Source organism: Dipodomys merriami, unplaced genomic scaffold (genome assembly GCF_024711535.1).
Source record: "Dipodomys merriami isolate MVZ:Mamm:240054 unplaced genomic scaffold, mDipMer1.0.p SCAF_85, whole genome shotgun sequence".
NCBI classification, from domain to species: domain Eukaryota; kingdom Metazoa; phylum Chordata; class Mammalia; order Rodentia; family Heteromyidae; genus Dipodomys; species Dipodomys merriami.
This window is the reverse complement of record NW_027206457.1, coordinates 3969197-3990550: the sequence shown is the minus strand read 5'-3', so window position 1 is coordinate 3990550 and position 21354 is coordinate 3969197. Positions and strand designations below refer to the sequence as shown.

At 38.9% G+C, this 21354-nt stretch overlaps 1 protein-coding gene across 10 annotated transcripts in view; it reads right to left on the bottom strand.

The window, feature by feature from the left end:
* Positions 1 to 2721: 2721 nt before the first annotated feature.
* The window catches only part of Siah1 (siah E3 ubiquitin protein ligase 1), a 37632-nt gene continuing 18999 nt past the window's right edge, over positions 2722 to 21354 (bottom strand). For 5 of the 10 annotated variants that reach the window (XM_070011927.1, XM_070011928.1, XM_070011924.1 and 2 more), the window contains one exon: positions 2722 to 4626. In XM_070011927.1, coding sequence (XP_069868028.1) covers positions 3776 to 4624 — 849 coding nt within the window. In that variant the 5' untranslated portion in view covers positions 4625 to 4626 and the 3' untranslated portion in view covers positions 2722 to 3775. Of the gene's footprint in view, positions 4627 to 7472; positions 7485 to 11994; positions 12069 to 15332; positions 15452 to 16949; positions 17010 to 21354 lie in introns of those variants that run through there. The other 5 variants (XM_070011925.1, XM_070011923.1, XM_070011922.1 and 2 more) reach the window with 5 other exon arrangements.

The window sequence follows — 21354 nt, the reverse complement described above, 5'->3', positions numbered from 1 at the left end:
TTTACAAGCCTTTTTATACTCTTCAGAATTTAGATGAACTAAGAAAATAACACCTATTAAATGGTACTAAAGAAATTGCTTTAAGTTGTGTTAAAGAGAGAAAATGTCTGGGTTGGCAAGACAATGGGAATCTAAACAATAACTACAAATACTTCACAGTCCATTTAACCTTCCTCACACCCTACCACTACAGAACAATAGACCCTTTTACAGAGGAGGAGCCCGGCTGAGGAAGGCTGTTCACAAGTTAGTGGATGCAGAATTCGAGCCAGGCAGTTGAAACCTACAGGGCAGAGTTAGCAAGTAATATAAAACCCAATTTTAAGCAAGTGTTTTGCTATGTATGTAGCTCAGATAGGACTCAAACTTGCTATGTAGCCTTGCCCTTACCTTTGCCTCAACCACTTCTTATAGAACCCATAATGCCAGTATTAGTTGGTATTTTAGACACTATTCACCCAATTAAGGCAGCGGTCACACTAACCTCAAGCATGTTAACTCTGATAATTTTTATTTGGATTAGTGACTCTTCCACTCAAGAATCTTAATAAATGAAAAATAAAATTTTTAAAAAGTATTGAATGAAAAATATTCTACCATTTAAAATTAATATTGGAGATGTTCTTGAATATAAAGAGAGCTCTTTGCTATTACAGGATGCTAAGCTAACCACAGCTAAAGTTGTTTGCATAGATGTGGGCTTTAAGGAAAAGTCATACATATACAATAGAAATCAAAGCAAGAGGAAAAAAGTTTCCTCCAGTGACCATTAACATACTAATTTGGCCAATGACTCAATTCAGTATGACTGATTCAAGTTTGAAAATAAAAAAGTAGGACAGGAATATAGCTCAGTGGCAGAGCTATTACCTACCATGTGTTAGGAGAGCCTAGCAATGCATATAAACATGAGTAGTAAAAAACAAAAGAAGAGTTGCCATCTACACCTACCTCAAAATCTGAAAGAACAAAAGAAGGGGCAAGGACATTAACAAAAATTATTATTATTGTTCAAACACAGCACAAGAAATTGGCTAATGCTACCAAAGTTACATAAATTATGTTTTCCCAAGTATTTTGTTTTTCTCTGAGACAGATCTGTCCACCTCTTCCTCCTCAGCTTCCCCAGCACCACAATTATAGAAACATGCCACCACTCCTGCCCTTCCAGAGATTACAGTAAATGCTGTGTAGTTGTTTACATAATATACAGTCTTAGTATTTTTAATTAGCATATATAAGTACTTGTACATGCACTTAAAAAACTAGAAAAATAAGTTAAGCCATCTCTGAACTCATGTTAAGATTACAGGTTGCTATTGGGTGTGTCATTCTGAGATTTCAAAACCTATGCAATATGGGTTGTTTTTTGGGGGGGTTTTTTGGTGCCAGTCGTGGAGCTTGAACTCAGGGCCCAGGCACTGCCCCTGAGCTGCTTTTGCTCAAGGCTAAAATTTTACCACTCGAGCCACAACTCCGCTTCTGGCTTTTTTGATAGCTCAAAAAATAAAGAGTCTAAGACTATCCTGCCTACGCTACCATCAAACTGCCAATACTCAGGTCTTACCATCCTGAGTAGCTAGCTGGATTACAGGTGTGAATCACCGGCACTGCTGTGTACATATTTTTAATCAAAAACATTAAAATATTAAGACCACAAAAACATAACTTTCGTAAACATATTCAATGTACTAAAGAACAAAGCACACATTTAAACAGATTAAACCTGGATAGAAATTTATGGCTGAAATATTTTTTTCACTCCAAAAATAGCTATGTAAACAGATTATAACCCATTTAAAACATAATGCTGCCAGGAGCCAGTGGCTCATGCTAGGAAGTTGAGACATAAGGATCACAGTTCAAAGCCAGCCCAGACAGAAAGAGCCATGAGGCTCTTATCTCCAATTAACTTCCTACCAAAAGAATCAGAAGCAAATGTACGATGACTCAAGTGGCAGAGAACTAGCCTTAAATGAAAAAGCTACGGAACAATCACCCAGGCCCTGAGTTCAAATCCTAGTACTGGCAAACATATATACATACAAAATATATTGCTGATATAGAGGAAGAGACTAAGCAATCTTCTTTCCTTCAAATAACTACCAAAAGTATACTTCTTAATCCAGACTTGTAGAATTTTATTTTTAAGTCCAGGTTAATTTTTGATTTGCTATGCTTGGGATATCCAATAAATTAAATTAAATTAAAAGGTTAAAGAATTAGTATCACACAAAATTATCTCTGGCCATTCAGGCCCAACAATTTCAAATCTTTACCTTCTGCCTAAGGATAATTAGCAAGTTAACTATAGATAGAAGCATAATAGCAACGAACATTTGTTAAACACTTATCAGGTAAAAACTTCAGGTGCAAACTTGTACCAAACATAACCCTTCAAGATAGCTACCATAATTTGCTCTATATGGCCAAGTCACAAAGCTAGTAAGTGGAGTAGAGACAGATAGATTGGCATCCTGGAAGTCTGGCTGCAAAGTCATGACTCTTAACCACTAGGCTAAATTAACTTGCCTTTATTGTTTTGAGGGGAAAGTGATCAACATTTTAATTAGTCTGTCTTCTAATTTCCTAGTTAGAATCAAAATGGAGGGCAATATATACTCAATCTTGCTGTGTTTCAGAATAAAACCACCACACTTCAAAATGACACACACTACTGCTTTCTGCTACATATTTAGAGCTAAAGCAGACACATTAAGATTTTTTAATTTGCAGATAATCTTTTAATGAGTTATAAAAGACCAAAAACATTTTTTGCAAACTTCCTTTTTCAACAAATGATTTGCCTTAAATTACAAATACTGTATGATGATGCCTTCTTTTGTAAAACCAATAAATACAAGAACAATTTTTAAACATGTGATTTGCCCAAGACATTTGGGGGAGGGGAAAGCCTGATTTTTTTTTTCAGTACTTATATAAATCAGAATGTGTTTCTTAAGTTTTCAAAGAAAAGCCTGCAAGCAGAACTCAATAGAAGAGATAATAAGGAGAATGAAAGACCATCTTGTAGCTGTTCCACAGAGCTGAAACTGTTCTAATGTTACCTTCCCTTTCTGGAACGTGTATCTTCAGAATATTTCTAATGAACTGATTAGTCAGGGAAAAGAAAATGTACTGAACATAAACTCTTACATAAACAATTATGCATATCAAAAAATTAACTTTAAAAAGGTACAAAAAAATTGAGAAAAAACCTGAATTACAGAAGTCAAATTTATTTAATGAAAAACTAGAATAAAAACTAGCAAATATACATACACACCAAAACGAAACAAAAACACAGCAGCACTATGTATTGACTCACAAAGGGGGGTAGCAGTGGTCTGAGACCACTCAGATGGCTTGTCAGTTAAAGGAAACACACTCACACACTCACTCACACACCCACACACACACACACACACACACACACCCACCCACACACACACACACTCGCGCAAAAAAATTTTTTTCAACAATATAACCAATCTACAACGAACACAAAATCCAGAATTATTTTACAATGCTTCCTTTCTTAATACAAAAGATGCCCATCTTGGGTGTATATATATTTTTTCAGTGGTTTACTGTTGACTTATTTTTAAATATATTAGTGTTACTACATGCAACTGTTTCCTGTATTTAACAGCCTTTCTTCTTATTTACCTTCATGTGTAGACCACCTTCCATCTACCAAGAGTTTCAGGTTAGCAGGCAGATGGGTGCCTTATTCTCTGTGAAATTAAACACTGGCCAGAAAATGATTGCCATTTCAACACATGGAAATAGTTACATTGATGCCTAAATTGCCATTTTCTGCAAAAAGCTGTGCAATGCTGGTGTCAAAGACTAGGCAGTCGCTATTCATAATGGCTGTTGCAATTCCCTCATGAATAGACCGAGGAGTCGCTTCCCAAGTCAATCGCCGCCTATGACCATTTAGCTCAAGTCGATAAGCAAAATTTTCAGCTTGCTTGCGTGTTCCTATCAGCTGTACAATTGCAAAGAACTGCTGGTGACCGTCGTATTTTTCCTGTTTCTCCAAGACTAACATGAAGTGAAAGCCAAAACAGGACTGCATCATCACCCAGTCAACAGCACCAGGAAGGTTAATGTCTGTAGCAAGGAAAACTATATCCTCTCCTTGTAGGGTTGTAATGGACTTGTGTTGATGCATCAGATGTGGCATCACAGCATCCAAAGAGCCTTGCCACTTACAGGAAGCACCAGGGCACGGGCAGGAATAAGGCCTAAACTCACAGAGCTCCTCATGGTCGGCTTTCTCTGTGTGTGGCAGAGTTATTTCACATCCAGAAGAGGCATATTTACAAGGGAAAAGTACTGAATTGGCCACTTTCTCCATAGCCAAGTTGCGAATGGATCCCAATGGGCCCCGACAAGTTGGACAACATGTGAGTTTGGGGCGACAGTTGCTACAAACAAGATGGCCACTCTGACACTGCAGAATGGGTGGTAACACATAGTCAAAGCAGACGGGACACTCAAAAAGACTCGCCAAGTCATTGTTGGATGCAGTTGTGCCAGTCAGGGCAGGCACCCTCTGGGATGGTGGACACTTGGAGGTACCAGTAGGTAGTGCTGTAGCAGTCTGACGGCTCATTTCTGTAATAAAAAATAAATGAGTAAATAAAAGAGAAAAATTGTAACTTATTTTTATAAATGTTTACATGCCTAAAATACCTTTAAATGTTCATACAAAATTGTGATATAGAATAATCAGAATAGGCAAGTAAAAAGGACTAAAAGCATATACAAACAAAACAGATACACTAACTCTGCATTTTATTATTAGGAGCTGAATACTGGATAAGCCTTTTCATGTTCCAGAGCAGTTAAAATCGCACCAATGGAACAAGCAAGCTGACCAAGGGCTAGGTTCAAACCCCAGTTCAAGAGTGGGAGGAAAGATAAGAGGGGGGGAAGGGAGGTTGATGGGGTACATTGTATGCATATATGGAAATATCACAGTGAAACATTCCTTTGTACAACTAAGTTGTGCTAATAAAAACCTTCTAATTTTCCTTATTAAAAAGTACTAAGAGGGGCTGGGAAGGTGGCTCAGTGGTAAAGGGCTTGCCTTGCATGCATGAGGCCCTGGGTTTGATTCCTCAGCACCACATAAGCAGAAAAAAAAAAAGCCGGAAGTGGCGCTGTGGCTCAAGTGGTAGAGCACTAGCCTTGAGCTAAAGAGTCCAGAGTTCAGGCCCACGATCGGATCCAAAAAAAAAAAAAAAAGTACTAAGAATCTAGATTAAGAAAGCTAAAGTAGAGATTAACATAAAAAACTAAAAAGATTGAAAAAGGATCTTAAGTACAACAAATTTTAACTGTATTTTGTCCCATTCTCTTCTCCAAAAGGCCTTAATCATTTTTCCAATTCTAAGTCAGCTATCTGTAGCTCAAGAGTCAAATTCTACACAGCTGGTATGCCAAAGATCATCAGCATACTGACTTGATAACTACTATTGTTTTAGGAATGATGTGCAAGGTCAAGGGTATGCTGCCATCCCATAATCCATCTTCATCTGGTGAGTCTCCCCCAAAGCATATTAAGTATTTATTTATTTTTCCTACTAACTAGTGCTCATCTCAAAACTGAAGGGAGATAAGGAAAAGAACATTTTTAAATAAAAGTTGCCTAGTTCAATATTAAGAAGCAGGACCTCATTCTACAATATAAATCAGTACAGAGAGAAAAGAGTAAAAATAAAACATAAAAAAAATAGAAGAAAGCAATCAGGAGGATAAACACTATTCAGATACACATAACACTGTACTAAAATGAGGAATACAATTAACAGGGATTCATGGCACCTGAAACGTGAAGCAGATTAAGCATTAGGTAAAAATATCACTAGAAGAAACTGATCAATCAACTAACTAGCGAGGCTGAACCAAACAAAACAAGCACCTATTCCCTGTAAGATATGATAGGTGATAACCTTGTCCTGGCAGTGACAAAAGATTAAACAGGTTATGATACCCCTAAAAGTGCACTCTCAGTACTTACACAATGCCATCTTTCCACAAAATTAAAATGTCAAATTTAACATTTTCTCTCAGTTATTCATTACTCTGTTTCAAATAACTTAAAAAGTGATAGTAAGAGATGTATAAAGAAAATGTGGCATATACACACTATCAAGTATTATTCAACCATGAGATTGAAATTGTTATTTGTAGGTAAGTGGACAGAACTAAAAATATGTCATGTTAAGCAAAGTAAACCTGACTCAAATAAATACTCAATGTGGTGTTTTTTTATTTGTGGAAATTGTGCCTTAAAAAATAGTAATTTAGGAGGGTGCAATGCTTGGTAAGAAATGTATGCATTATCCTGCCCATGTAATTGTAACCCCTCTGTATAGTATGTTCACAAATAAAATAAAATTAATTTAAAAAATAGTAATTTAGGGCTGGGAAGGTGGCTCAGTGGTAGAGCGCTTGCCTTGCATGCTTGAGGCCCTGGGTTTGATTCCTGAGCACCACATAAGCAGGAAAAAAAAAAAAAGCCAGAAGTGGCGCTGTGGCTCAAATGGTAGAGTGCTAGCCTTGAGCTAAAGAGCTGAGAGACAGCACCCAGGCCCAGAGTTCAGGCCCCACGACTGGACACACCCCCCCCCAAAAAAATAGTGATTAAAAAAAAAACCCAGAAATGAACACTGAGGACTACTGGAGCAGGGGACTCGTAAGAGGAAGTGAAGGGGAAAGAAAGGATGAGGGGAGAAGACATATGATCAAAGTACACTGCCTGTAAGTATATATGAAAAAAAAAACATGAAACCCATTTTAAAGATTACAAGAAAGATATAAATGGGGATACAGTGGAAGGATAAGGGTAATGGAAGAGCCAAGGCCAGTGGCTCACATCTGTAATCCTAGCCACTCAGGAAGTTGTTATCTGAGGATCTTGGTTCAAAGCCAGCCTGGGCAGGAAAGCTACTGAGTTCTGATCTCCAATTAACTACCAAAAAGCTAGAATAGCTCAAATGGTAGAGCACCAGCCAGATCTGGAGTTCAAGCCGTAGGATGAGTAGGGGGAGGAGGGGAGTAATGGTGAGAAGTAAATATGAAGTATATGTGTATGTGCTGGTTATGAATGTGGCCAGGGATTCAAGTTGTTACCAATGATACTGTAAATGAGGAAAGTGGCTAAAGATGTCCCCTCAAAAAAAAATAATAATTGCTTAGTTTCAAAGTTCAACAGGCAACAAGTGTTAAAAGAACAGGATTACTGGCAAACAACTGTAATTCCAGCATGCAGGAATCTGAGGCAAGGGGTAAGTGGCCAACCTGGCATACACCATAAGACTATCTCCAAAAGAGTGTCAGAGGTATTTAGCATACAGCAGTTCTCACAGACATAAACAGACACACACACACACACACACACACACACACACACACACACAGATACACACACAGCATAACAAAATATGAACTCTCACCTAGAGCCTTGTATAATCCAGGAAAACTGACAAAAGAATTCTGTGTAAAGGAGCTCTCCTGAAATCCACCATCTCTGAGTAAATACTTTATACATATATTGATCTATTTTATGTCACTCACAAAACAGTGAACTTAGCATTGCAAACACCCTGCCTGTGTGCCTGTGATCCATTCCATGCTGTTCACCTAAGTGAACAGAAAGTGGTTCCTTGAAGCTGGGTGCTGGTGGTTCATGTCTATAATCCTAGCTATTCAGGAGGCTTAGATCTGAGAACTGGGGTTCAAACACTGCCATGATAGAATCCAAGAGGCTCTTATCTCCAATGAACTAACTGGAGCTGTGGCTCAACTGGTAGAATACCTGCCGTAAGTGAAAACACAGGCAATTCAGGTCCTGGTACAGGTATGCATGTGTGCGCACACACGTGTGCACACACACACAAAAATGTAAGGGTTCCTTAAACAAAAAAAGTCTAATCTAAACCAAACCCTTTCAGAATAAACCAAATAGCAATTCACAAAGTCACTCAGGCCTCTGAATAAGAAAAACATTGTTGGGCTGGGAATGTGGCCTAGTAGTAGAGTGCTTGCGGAGCTGCACAATGTCCTGGGTTAGATTCCTCAGTATCACATAAACAGAAAAAGCTAGAAAGGGCACAGTGGCTCAAGAGGTAGAGTGCCAGCCTTGAGCAAAAGACACCCAGGAACAGAACTAGCCCTGAATTCAAGCACCAGGACGAGCAAAAAAAAAAAAAAAAAAAAAAAAGTGTAATTCTTGACTACCAAAAGTTATAACATTTATCAAAAATTACTTGGGCTATTTTCCAAAATTTTTAGAAAGTTCAAAGTGTGAACAACAAATAAAATGCTACCAATATTTCTTGTGAATGGAGGTAGCTGAAACTGCTTTAAAAACAACAAAAAAAACCTCTGACAGCTCCAAAGGACACCAGCTCCATCTTAAACCAGAAAAGGGATCCAACCATAAAGCAGCCTTGCAGAAGGAACCAAGAACAACCCCTTAAGTTATGACATAACTTCATTTGATCTAAACAAAGAAAGTACAACAGCTCAACTGAAACATCACTGCCGACCTCAAAAAGGGCTAAGTCGCACAGCAGCCATTCCCAGATTCAGATTCCACAGGTTTTTACAACTATTACATTTTCCAGGAACTTGGTCCTTGAATTTCAGTACCGTTTCTCTTCCTTGCCCTAGCCGCTGGTAAAGTAAGCAAGACTCCCCTCTAGGAGTTCAGAAAGGGGCAGGGCAGGCTTTCCTGTCTTGAGAAGTGAGACAGCTCACGGCTTTTTCCCAAGCCACACAATCTGTGACAGAGGCCTACCTCTCCTAGACACTTAGCTTCCACAGAGCAGAAGGCTCAAAGGCTGTCCAAGGTCAGGCTCCTTTCATGCAGCCACTCCTGAGAAGCAACTGAGTGGAGCAATGAGGCCTCCGATACTCAGGAGGTGGCCACACTCAGGAGGGAGTACAAATTCGCCTGCATCTCCAAAAATGGGAGCCCAGGGTAAGCTGTCCTCGGCTGTGCCCAAACCCTTCATCAGCCTCCCAAGTTTGCCTGGCTGGGATTCAAGGGCTGGCTAGCCCCCTCCACCCCACCTCCCGCCAAGCGCGTAGGGGGGAGAGGCAGGAGCTGGAGTACCACAGCACAGGCTGGATGGGCTGGATGGCTTACGCACCCACCCCACAGCAATTTGAGCCCAAGTGCCTAATGCTAAGAAAGCAGGCAAAACCCAAGTGCCTGGCTCACCGCGCCAGGGCGGAGGCTGAGAAGTGCAGGACTGGGGAAAGCAAGGACAGAGTAAGGCGGGGTCAGAGGGATGGTCTGAGCCAGAGGAAAAGGAGGGAAAACTCAGGGCTGGCCCTAGGCCCAGTGAGGGCGAGGCAGACCAGGGCGGCAGGAACTGGCAAGACCCACGCCTCCACCCAGCCCTTGCTGCCCCTGCCGGGAGACACCGTGCCTCTAACACATCCACCAGGTCCTTTAGGTAGAACCATGATTTCATAGCTCTCAATCAAAAACCTATACAGGTTGTGGGGAATGTATGGCCAGAGAAGCGTCTTCTCCATGTGGAATACATTTTCCAAGTTAATCCTGTGAACTCTTGCTTTCAGGATGAAAGCATTCTCCCTAATTCAGCCAGTAAGTGCAGTATTCAAACAGGCGTCAACTACCAATTTCCTCAATGCTCACTCACTCCTCCACATCTTCCCCACTTGGTGGCAAACTGTCCACACCCCTTTCCTCTGCAGTGAGAGTAGTAAACACATGGAAGACACATATACTTCAGCTTCCAAATTGGAATTATATTCTCTGAGAAAGCCATTTTAACTAAGCCATTAAACCAAGAGTAGCTTGTTTTGTTTTGTTTTTTTAACAAGCATTACCCTTGCCCCATAAAGTCCTGTGGGCCTCAGACTGGCATTGCATCAGCCTAAGCATTCAGAAGCTTAACCTGTCATTTCATCATGCTTAGGACAGCCTTTAAAAACAAGAACTAAGAGTAAGAGTCCAATGCAGTGATTGCCCACTTTCAGCAATAAATTTCAACCCTACTAATCATGTGTTTAACTGCCTCAACCTCCTGTAACTGGCTATCCAAATCATCCTTGGGAACAAATAAAAAGACTCTCTGCCTCATAAACTAGACTTACCCATATTTTTATAGTCTGATATCTACTAATTCTGTATAAGGCTTCATTTTTCTAGTAGAAAACATCATATTTTAGGCAGAAATACTCTTCCAAACAAGAGATGAGACCCAAGTCTCTAAAACAAAAGGAATGACTAATTATCCGTAAACAAAAGGTATTTGTTGGCCAACTCCCCCCAAATTAAACAGAGCCGTATAGCACAATCTGAAAACCATTCATCTGTACAAAAATCTTCTAACATATGAGTCAAGACAGTAAAAATGCAAGTGTTCTACAGTCATACCCAGGTCCCATCACTTGGCAAATATTCCAGCTGTAAAGTGATTATTTCCAGCTTCAAATGGCTTTTGCTTGGATTGAGATTAGTAAATTATGTATATATGTATATATCATAGATGATATACATTCCAGAATTTGAGTTAACTGCCTGAGGTCACAAACTATGGAGAGACCTAGAATTTGTGGGTTCTGGATACATAGGAAAAGGAAGGATTCCTTCCAGAGATCATCCATCATTTAACTAATTTTTGGCACAGCAATAATTTAAAATTCTTGCCAGGTGCTAGTGGCTCACGCCTATAATCCTAGTTACTCAGGAGGCTGAGAGCTAGGGGTCTCTGTTCAAAGCCAGCCTCGGCAGGAAAGTCTGTGAGAATCTTATCTCCAATAAATTACTCAGAAAAAGCCAGAAGTGGTACTGTGACTCAAGTGGTAGAGCACTAGCCTTGGGCACCCAGGTCCAACACCAAAAAAATTAATTAATTAATTAAATAAAAATTTTAACAAGATATATTTTCTTACTTTGGTTTTAACTGCTAAATATTTCACCAAAACTACATTTCACTAAGTCTACAGAGTCTAAAATCAGCAAAATTTCAGAATTTACTGAAAGTACTATATTACCTAAGGCCTATTTACCTAAAGCTCTATTTCTAAAGCCTGTATCTCTGGTTTGGTACAAAGTTTAAACAGATGCTCTCTTAAATCAAAACATTTTGGTATTACCCTTTAATACTGTCTTAACTTGTAAAATAAAAAAGTCTAAATAAAGAAATGTTATCAGATAAAAAGGATATCCATTGTAAAGCAGGTTATAAAAAGAATATTAGTGGGCAGACAGAGAAATCAGGAAGACTATGGAATATGTGTTTAATGAATTAACTATCTGTGATGGACCAATAGATAACTTTTCCTGAATATAATTCTGAAAAATGATTTGGTTGCAGAAGTTATAGGTCTAGTAAAGACTAATAAGTAATGCAGCAGAAAAGTCCAGAAAAAGGACCTGACAGGAAACTACTGTAGAAACCTGAAGGAAAAGTGCTGAACACCCCTGTAAAGCTCTTCAGGATTGTGGATCAAACCCAGCTTGGACAGAAAGTCCAGGAGACTACATTTCTTTTAATAAAGGGTCAGAGGTGTGGTTCAAGTGGTAGAGCATCAGCTAAGACAGCAAGACAAAATAAAGCTGTAAACGCTACAAAGGGTAGAAAGGCAGGGAACTGGAAAACATTCTGATAAGAAGTTCTAAAATCACCTACAGTCCCTGTTTTGAGTGGGCCTCGATCTCATCTCCATTTTGTTTTAGAATAGTGAACAGTACCCATCCACCCATCTTATCCACCCAAAACCACTATGTAAGGATTAGAGCATATTGTCCCAGATCAGAAAATATAAAGGCCATTTCCTACCTGGTAAGCAAAAATGTTTCTTTCATCCTGTCATACTAAAATAAATCCTTGCTGAAACTTTCATTTCACATGTGGGTCTCAATCCTGATAGACTGAAAGTTCAACCTGTACAAGCTAACTTCAGGGCTATAATATAGTATCACAAATGACTTACAGAATACCCAGTTCGTGTCCATTGGAAAGCTGGTGGTATATAGACAAACCTCCATACAGCTGAGATTAACTGTTCTTGAAAATAAAAGAACATACAAGTATTTTTCATCATTACACACATCAAGGTGCAAGTAATTTTAAATAATTTCAATCATATGGTAAGGAAACATTAATAAGGACTGGGAATGTGGCTCATAAAAGAACTGCCATGGACTGGTACCTTAAAATCTGTAATACATAAAACAAATGACTGATTATCTATAATAAGCAAAATATATTTATTGACCAATTCCCACAAAACTAAACAGAGCCTTATAGCACAATCTGAAAACCATTAATCTGTATACAAACCCTCCAACATGAGGCAAGACAGTAAAAATTCTAGAGTCAGACCTAGATTCAAGTGGCAGAGCATATGCCCAACAAGCATGAGGACCTGAGTTCAAACACCAGTACTACCACCAGAAGGAAAAAAAAAAAAAGGTGAAACTAAAAAAAAGAATGGCAGGTCCCAATCCAGGCAATATGGAGGTAGCTTCTGCAAAAGCAACCCTGAGGGTAATAATGTTCAAGAGGAAGTGTACTCATTACCTCACTCATGTAACTGTAACCTTCTGTATAGTATCTTTACAATAAAAAAAAAAAAAAAAGCAACCCTGAAAATTTAGGGTAGATATCACACTAAAAACAGTGCTACGGCAGGGATGTTATCTAAGACTATAAGGAAGGGGCCAGGAAGGTGGCTCAGTGGTAGAGCGCTTGCCTTGCATGCATGAGGCCCTGGGTTTGATTCCTCAGCACCACATAAGCAAAAAGAAAAAAGCTGGAAGTGGCACTTTGGCTCAAGTGGTAGAGCACTTGCCTTGAGCTGAAGAGCTGAGGGACAGTGCCCAGGCCCAGAGTTCAGGCCCCACGACCGGACACCAAAACAACAAAACAAAACAAGACTGTAAGGAAAGATGACTATAAAGATGCAAATTGTATGGCTAGAAAGCCCAGAGTTTTCAGCTCCTTTTTTTTAGGGGACAGACCAAAATACAGTGAATGTCAACTCTAAATAAACAGGAGGAAATTGAATAACTCAACATAAAATTCTTGTTGAGGAAGTAGTTCAGCAGCAGACCCCTTGCCTAGGGTATGTATGAAAGCCATAAATTTAATCTCCAGCACTGCAAAGATAAAAATAGAAAAAGCAAATTCTTATTAAGGTGGGAAGCAGGGGAGAAGGTGAACTTACATGGAACTAGACTTTGTTAGAAGTTAGGAGATTTCTCTATGATAAGAACAATGTATATCTTGTTTAGGCTATATTTGGCTAAAGTTTCTATCAATTTTCTATTTCTCTGGAAGCAGTCATTTTGAGGGGTGAGGGGGAGCTGTGTGAGAATAAGAAGATATAGAGAGCAAAAATAATAATTTTAAGGTACCAGTGTAAACATCAGTGGCAGTTTTTAGGGTTTGTTTTTTGCAGGCCTGGGGTGACCCTTAGGTCTGGGCGCTGTCCCCTAGGCCTCTTTGTGCTCAAGACTAGCTCTTTACCACTTGAGCCACACAGTGCCACTTGCAGCTTTTTCTGAGTAGTTTATTGGAGATCAAGAGTCTCATGGACTTTTCTGCCTGGGCTGGTTTCTAACAATGATCCTAGGATCCTAGGATCATGTAATCCCTAGGATTATAGGTGTGAACCATCAGTGCCTGGCTATGGCAGTTATTTCTTTTATGAATTTGTCAGTAGGACACTCACAGATCCACGTTTTTATATTACTGTAAGTCATTATCTTGGGGCCCCTAAATCTCCTACTGCCTTTCTTCAGCCAAAAGGAGAAACAATTTGCCATAGCGTAATATATTCTCCATACTGGAACTATCTAAATATATCATGTGAGTTCTGTTGAAGGGTTTGGGAGAGGGGAGGCATGTCTCAAGTGGCAGAGCATCTGCCTAGCAAGCAGGAAGCCCTGAGTTCAAACCCTCCTAAAAAATCAAAGGAACTAAGCCTGTAGAACTCTGGAAATCTGTAGGAATACAAAATGGTTTAAACATACTTTCCTCAATGCAGTAAATTCTATGGACACAATTTTACATCCTATTTTACTATCTAGAATCCTTTTTGTTTTTTGTCAGTCGTGGGGCCTAAACTCTGGGCCTGGGCACTGCCCCTCAGCTCTTCAGCTCAAGGCTAGTGCTCTACCACTTGGGCCATAAGCGGCACTTCCAACTTTTTCTGCTTATGTGGTGCTGAGGAATTGAACCCAGGGCCTCATGCATGCAAGGCAAGCACTCTACCATTGAGCCAACTCCTGCCCCTTATCTAGAATCCTTATAACTTTCACATTTCACATGTAACACGGTTATAGTAACAAGCAGTATAACAACATGTAGGTAAAAAAATCTCATAGTACTTTTGTTCTTACTGGTTTTCAGGTAATCTTTTACAACAAACAGGTTACTTCTAGGGCTTTGTTTGTAAGAATTTCTCATTCAAACATAAAGGACAACCTAAATCTGACACCTAACATCACTAAATCTGAAATGCTCTGAAATCCCAAAATTATATGACATTCAAAAAAGAATTGAGTATTTTCGATTTCTATATTAGCAATAGTCAATAGAAAGTCTATACAAATAATTCCAAAATCCACACAAAAAGTCATCCAAAATGAGCCACACTTAAGAGACTCAAGTATTTTATTTACATAAGGAATAATCAACAGGTATGTCTTTAAACACTCTTGCCAAAGACTACGTAAGTCTTTTCAATCCAAAGGCTCAAGCCTTTTATCTCAGTAGACTTTGCTCTGAATTATTCTTTGATTCTTCTCATTCTAGAATTCTGATACTGACTCTCTCTACATCTATCTTCCAGTCACAAATGTTTGTTCTCATAAACCCAATGTTTTGCTTTGCATTTTAAGAAAAATTCATCAAGTCCTAATTGTTGAGTTTGATTTCCCTTTGTTGGTTTTGGTTTTTTTTTTTTAAGTCAGTCGGGCCTGGAACTCTGGGCCTGGACACTACCCCTCAACTCTTCAGCTCAAGGCGAGCACTCTACCACTTAAACCATGGCACCACATCCAGTTTTCTGGTGGTTTATTGGAGATAAAAGTCTCATGGACTTTCCTGCCCAGGCTGGCTTTGAACCATGACCCTCAGCTGTCAGCCTCCTAAGTAGCTAGGATTATAGGCATGAGCTACCAGCGCCGGGCTGTTTTTAAGAACTGGGGATCCAAAACACCTTAAGTAATTTATATATATATATATATATATATATATATATATATATATATATATATATTAGAAAATAAGCCAGTAATTTTGAAAAATGTTAATTGCCATTACCTTTCATATACCTTGTAAAGCCCCCATAATGACTGAGAAGAATGTGAAGGCTCTGGAAAACTCCACCGTACTTTCATGGCTTGAGAACTCCCAGGACCCATGAACCAGTTAGAGAATCCCTGTACCCAAATACAAATGTTGAAAGAAGAGACCATATTTATTTCACTCACTCTATTTCCAGCGACCAGAACAGTTGTAAAATGTCCAATCTAGAACAGGTAGGAAGGACCACTCAGTCAACAATATGAAGGAACAGATGTACTCATTCTTGGCTGTATCTGTTGCTTGATAAGCCTTAAAAATTCACAGCTGAGCACTGGTGGCTCATGCATGTAATCCTAGCTACTCAGGAGGCTGAGATCTGAGGAGCTTGGTTGGAAGCCAGCCCAGGCAGAAAAAGCTCATGAGACTCTTATCTCCAATTAACCACCAGAAAACAGGAGTGGTGCTCAAAGAGGTGAAGCACGAGCCTTGAGCAAAAAGTGCAGGTACAGTGCCCAGGCCCTGAGTTTAAGCCCCATGACTGACAAAAATAAAAATAAATTGCAATTTAAATTTATAATTCACTTCATAAATAAATAGTTGAGGCTAGTCTAAATTATAATATATGAATTGTGAATTACAACCCTTTGTGCAATTAATGTAAGTTTAAAATTGGAGGGATGAACCACAGAAAGTAAAATAGGCTGTATTGGGTGGTATGTGCCAGTTGGACAAGGGGGAGGGGAGGTGACAGCAAAAGAGAAGGTGAGTGAGGGTGAGTATGGTTGACTTTAGATGTACATATAAATATGTATCCAAATACTATTCACTTAGCTATTTGTGTCCAAGTTCTAACAAAAATGTTTATTTCCCTGAATATTTTATTTTCTCCAAAGTGCAAAATTCTCAAACACTGTAGTACATGCTTTCTCTTTTACCCATCCTGTCATTAAGCTGTGCTCCTTAAATCTTACATACAAAATATATTAAATTCTTAATACTGCAGTGTTGTTATATGACCTACACAACTCCTCATGTAAGCTAACAAAAGTCTGGGAAGTAGACAAACATGAGCACTTTGAATGTTCATACATACTCAAAACTGAAATTCTGTAGCATATCAAAGTAGACAGTAAGAATCAGATAATGTGGCTTAATGGTACAGTGCTTGCCTAGCATGCCTGAAGCCCTGAGTTCAATTCCTCAGTAACACATAAACAGAAAAAGCCAGAAGTGGCACTGTGGCTCAAAGTGGTAGAGAGTTAGCCTTGAGCAAGAGAAGCTCAGGGACAGTGCCCAGGCCCTGAGTTCAAGCCCAAGATTGACCAAAAAAATTATACTCATCTGTACTAATTATAATCTGTGTCTATAGCTAGCATTAAATCTGAAATTAACCAAACCATTTATTTCACCTATGGATATAAAACAATTTATCATGTATACTAACTTTCCTTAAACTAAGATTCTTCAAGGAGCTCACAATTCTGTTTAAAATAAGATTAAGCCTTTTTAAATTTTTTTTTTTTTTTGCTGAGTGCTGGTGACTCACACCTATAATCCTAATTATTCAGGAGGCTGAGATCTAGGATCATAGTTCAAAGCCAGCCAAGGCAGCAAAGTCTATGAGACTCTTACCTCCAATTAACCATCAAAAAGGCAGAAGTGGAGCTGTGGCCCAAGTTGTAGAGCACTAGCCTTGAGAAAAAAAAAAAAAGGGGTGGGGGGGTTAGGACAGAATACAGACCCTGATTTCAAACCCCAGGACTGGCACACATTCACATACACATACACAGGAGGGAGAAGATTCAGATTATGTTTTTTAAAGAATCTCACTATGTAACCTCACTCTAGCCTTGATGGTCATGATAGTTTTGCTTCAGCTAAGATTATAGGTATGTGCCACAAGGCCTAGCTAAAATTATACCTACTATATGGCAGGCTTAAAAAAAAAAAATATATATATATATATATATATATATCTAATATGTCAATCTGTGTGAAGCAAAGCCCAAATAATATCAATTTTCACTAAAGCAGTTACAAATTGGTGGGGAGAAACCAAACATGATATCCCCAATTTTGGAAATGTTGATTCAGGAACATCAAGTAAATTCTTGGTCTCTAAACTAATTTAAGACAGAATTCAGTATTTCAGTAAATCAACAATTTGGTTTTCAATGCCTCATAAGTTTTTGTTTTGTTTTGTGTGGTATAGAGGAATGAATTTAGGGCCTCAAGCTTACTAAGGCAAGCACTCTACCACTTAACCCATGTTTTGTGTACATTTAGCTTACAAGGTTTGAAATATCACCAGCATTTGACAGTTATATGACTCCTGGCAGACACTGTCCACTGACTCTGCCTATCTTAGTATTCCTATCTCATCAAACCTTCTGTGACCTTTGTCTCCCCCTTCTCTCCAAATTCATGAAGCTGGAGAGTCTGCCCAGGTTCTGTTATTACCTATACTGATGACTTTGATGATCCATTTAATCTTATCATTTTAAGTTCCACGAATATACTAAGAACTTAAATTTTTACCTCTATCCCAGATTAAAAGGCAAAAACAAAAAACTCCCAGGTCCACCCTAAACTGAACATCCAACTACCTCCTAGACATCACCTATGGGGAAATGGCCAAAGCCTAACTCTGCCATAGACTTTAACTCTAGCATCCTTTTCAATTGATGGCAACTCCATCCTTCTAAACCTACAGGTCTTCTTTCATATAACATACCTAACAACCACAGTCTTTTTTTCCACCTTAAAAATTACTTCTTAGCCAGGTAACAGTGGCTCATACCTATAATCCTAGCTACTTTCAATGTGGAGCTCTGAGGATCACGATTCAAAGCCAGACCAGGAAGGAAAGCATATGAGATTCTTATCTCCAATTAACAACTAAAAAGCTCGAAGTGGAGCTGTGACTCAAGTAGTAGGGCACAAGCCTTGAGCAAAAGAAACCTAAATGTCTGCATATCTTAGAACCCTCTTCCTCTACTGTTCCTGCTCCTCTCACTTCTGGACAACGAACTTCACTTTCCCTACCACCCCCACTTTCCCTACCACCAGTTACTGTATTGCATTTCACAGGCTATACAATTTACTCTTTTGTTGTTGTAGGCACACCCACCCTTGCTTGGAGGAACACAGGCACACTCAATAAATATGTATTAGATGCATAAACAGAACAAAAGAATACCACACTTTCACACACACACACACAACTACAACCTTGTGTTTGACAGAGAATAAACTGAACACCACCCTTTAAGAGAGTGATTACTTTGCCAGGAGCTAGTGGCTCACACCTGTAATTCTAGCTACTTCAGGACTTAGATCTGAGGATCATAGTTCAAAGCCAATACAAGAGGAAAGTCCATGAGATTCTTATCTCCAATTAACCACCAGAAAACCAGAAATGTTATTGTGGCGCAAAGTAATATAGCATTAGGCTTGAGCAGAAAAAGATTCAGGGACAGCACCCAGGACCTGAGTTCAAACCCCAGGACCAAAAAGGGGAAAAAAAAAAAAAGAGGTGGACAAAGGGATCAAGTAAATAAACAGAAACCACAGAGAAAATAGGACCCTGAACTACAGGCCCACAAGAATCAAATCTAAGATATAGATTGTAAGAACAAACTTCATTTGGAATAAAATAGTTAAGTTATTTTCATTGGGAAAATTGCCAAGTCAGATCAAAGAAATTAACTTTAAGCTATCTATAATGGCTCAAAAAAAAATAATGTGAAGCATATTGTTATCTATGATGGCTCCTTTTCAAAAGTCAGGTAATGACACATTTCTGCATTTTCAAGTATTTCGTAAAAGATTATTTTGGTAGTAAGATTTAAGAATTAATCTAACTTGTATCATATTTTCATATTTATTACTATTGAATTGCTGGTGACTCCCTATGTAAAATGAAACAGTTAATTTTGTCTACTGCCTACTTCTTTCTTAAAATTCTTTTTCTTAAAATATCTCAAATAAATACTGAAAAAAATTAGCTCCTTGGAGCTCTCTTGCTCAAGCCCACTCCAACAGTCAAGCATATTCCTACTTTACTCTTAATTTCAATTAAGCCTGTTTTTATTTTTAAAAATTAGAATAAAATAAAAATATTAAAACTATACCACATATACTTCATACATTTTATTTCATAAATTTTTAACTTTTTAAGTTTAGCATTTTAAAAATAAATTGTGCCAGTGGTTTATACCTGTAATCCTAGCTACTCAGGAGGCTGAGATCTGAGGATGGTTCAAAGCCAGCCCAGGCAGGAAAGCCCATGAGACTCATATCCAATTAATCACCAGAAAATTGGAAGTGGTGCTGTGGCTCAAATGGTAGAACACTAGCCTTGAGCTGAAGAGCCCTAGGCTCTGAGTTCAAGACCCCACAACCAAACTCCCCCCCCCCAAAAAAAAATTATCGCATTGCCCCTTCCACCAAGCAAAACTAAAATACTGTTCAGAAAAATACAAAACAGTTCCCAACAAAGTTAGATGGGGCCCTTGAGCAATCTTTATGGCTCCTTTATCTACCAACCATGGACCTTAGCCACATACAAGAAAAGTAGAAGTTAGGGCTGGGAAGTTGGCTCAGTGGTAGAGCGCTTGCCTTGCATGCATGAGGCCCTGGGTTCGATTCCTCAGCACCACATAAGCAGAAAAAAAAAAAAAAAGAGCTGGAAGTGGCGCTGTGGCTCAAGTGTAGAGCTCTAGCCCTGAGCTTCATCATTCCAGTTTTCTATCTTGTTAAGTGGTAGGTGTCATGATCCACAAAGATATCCCAGCCAAAAACCTAACTTCTTCATTCCCCTACCTCTTAAATCTAACGCATCAGGTACAGTGTTGTATTAACTGTCCAAAATATATATCACTTTCTCATTTTCACTGTCACTTTAATCCAGGTGATAATTAACACTCACTTGACTAAAGGGTCTTCTAAACAATCAAATCTCCAAATAGCTAAAGTAATCTTTAAAAATTATTACACTGCCTTTTTAGTTAAACTTTTTATTTCTCAACAGTCTTAAAATTCACACTTTTTACTTTGGCCCAGTGGTATCTGAGCCCTGCCTGTCTGCCCCCTTATTCTTTCTTCTAGCTGCTAGAATAATCCAAGTTCATCTAACTTCAAGGACCTTCACCAGGATACTCCTTCAGATTCCACTCCCTTCAAAAAATAAGCTCCTATATCCTTTTACCTTCCTTTAAATGTCATCACCTCAGACAGCCAGGAAGTCTCACTCCCACCCCCAATCACTACTCAGCACCTTTTATTCCTTACAGTATGTATCACAACTTGTAATTTTATTTCTTTCCTCACTAGAATTTAAGTGGTAATGTTTAGAGAAGTAATTTAGGTACAACTGTTTTTACCTTATTTAAGCTCGTTGTATGTGCTAGGCAATGTGAATTTTGATGGGTAAGTAGAAGTATGTCTCCTCGATACATGGTTAATAAATCAAAAGACTGAAGCAGGTCTGACTCTTCAAGGTTCTGCATTCTTTTTTTTTTTTTTTGGGGGGGGGGGTCCAGTCGTGGGGCCTGAACTCTGTGCCTGGGCGCTGTCCCTCAGCTCTTCAGCTCAAGGCTAGCACTCTACCACTTGAGCCACAGCACCACTTCCGGTTTTTTTCTTATGTGGTGCTGAGGAATCAAACCCAGGGCCTCGAGCATGCAAGCAAGGCAAGTGCTCTACCACTGAGCCACCTTCCCAGTCCAAGGTTCTGCATTCTTAAACCACTCAATTACAGTGGCACTCTCACTTTAGGACCCTTGAGGGAGGGAAGGATAGCAATATATCTAAACTGTTCTTGTGCTACTAATAGAAATTAAGGCTTAGAGAAGTTAAGAAATCTGCCCAAAGTAGCACAGACATGAGAGATTAAAATACAACCATGGAAAATATGTTAAAGTAGTTTTCTATGAACAACAAAAAAAAACTAGTTTTGACTAGGGAGAGTAGATAAAACATGTGAGAGCTGGATACAAAGTTGGAAAGATATATATTAAAAAGTCATTGTGAAAGT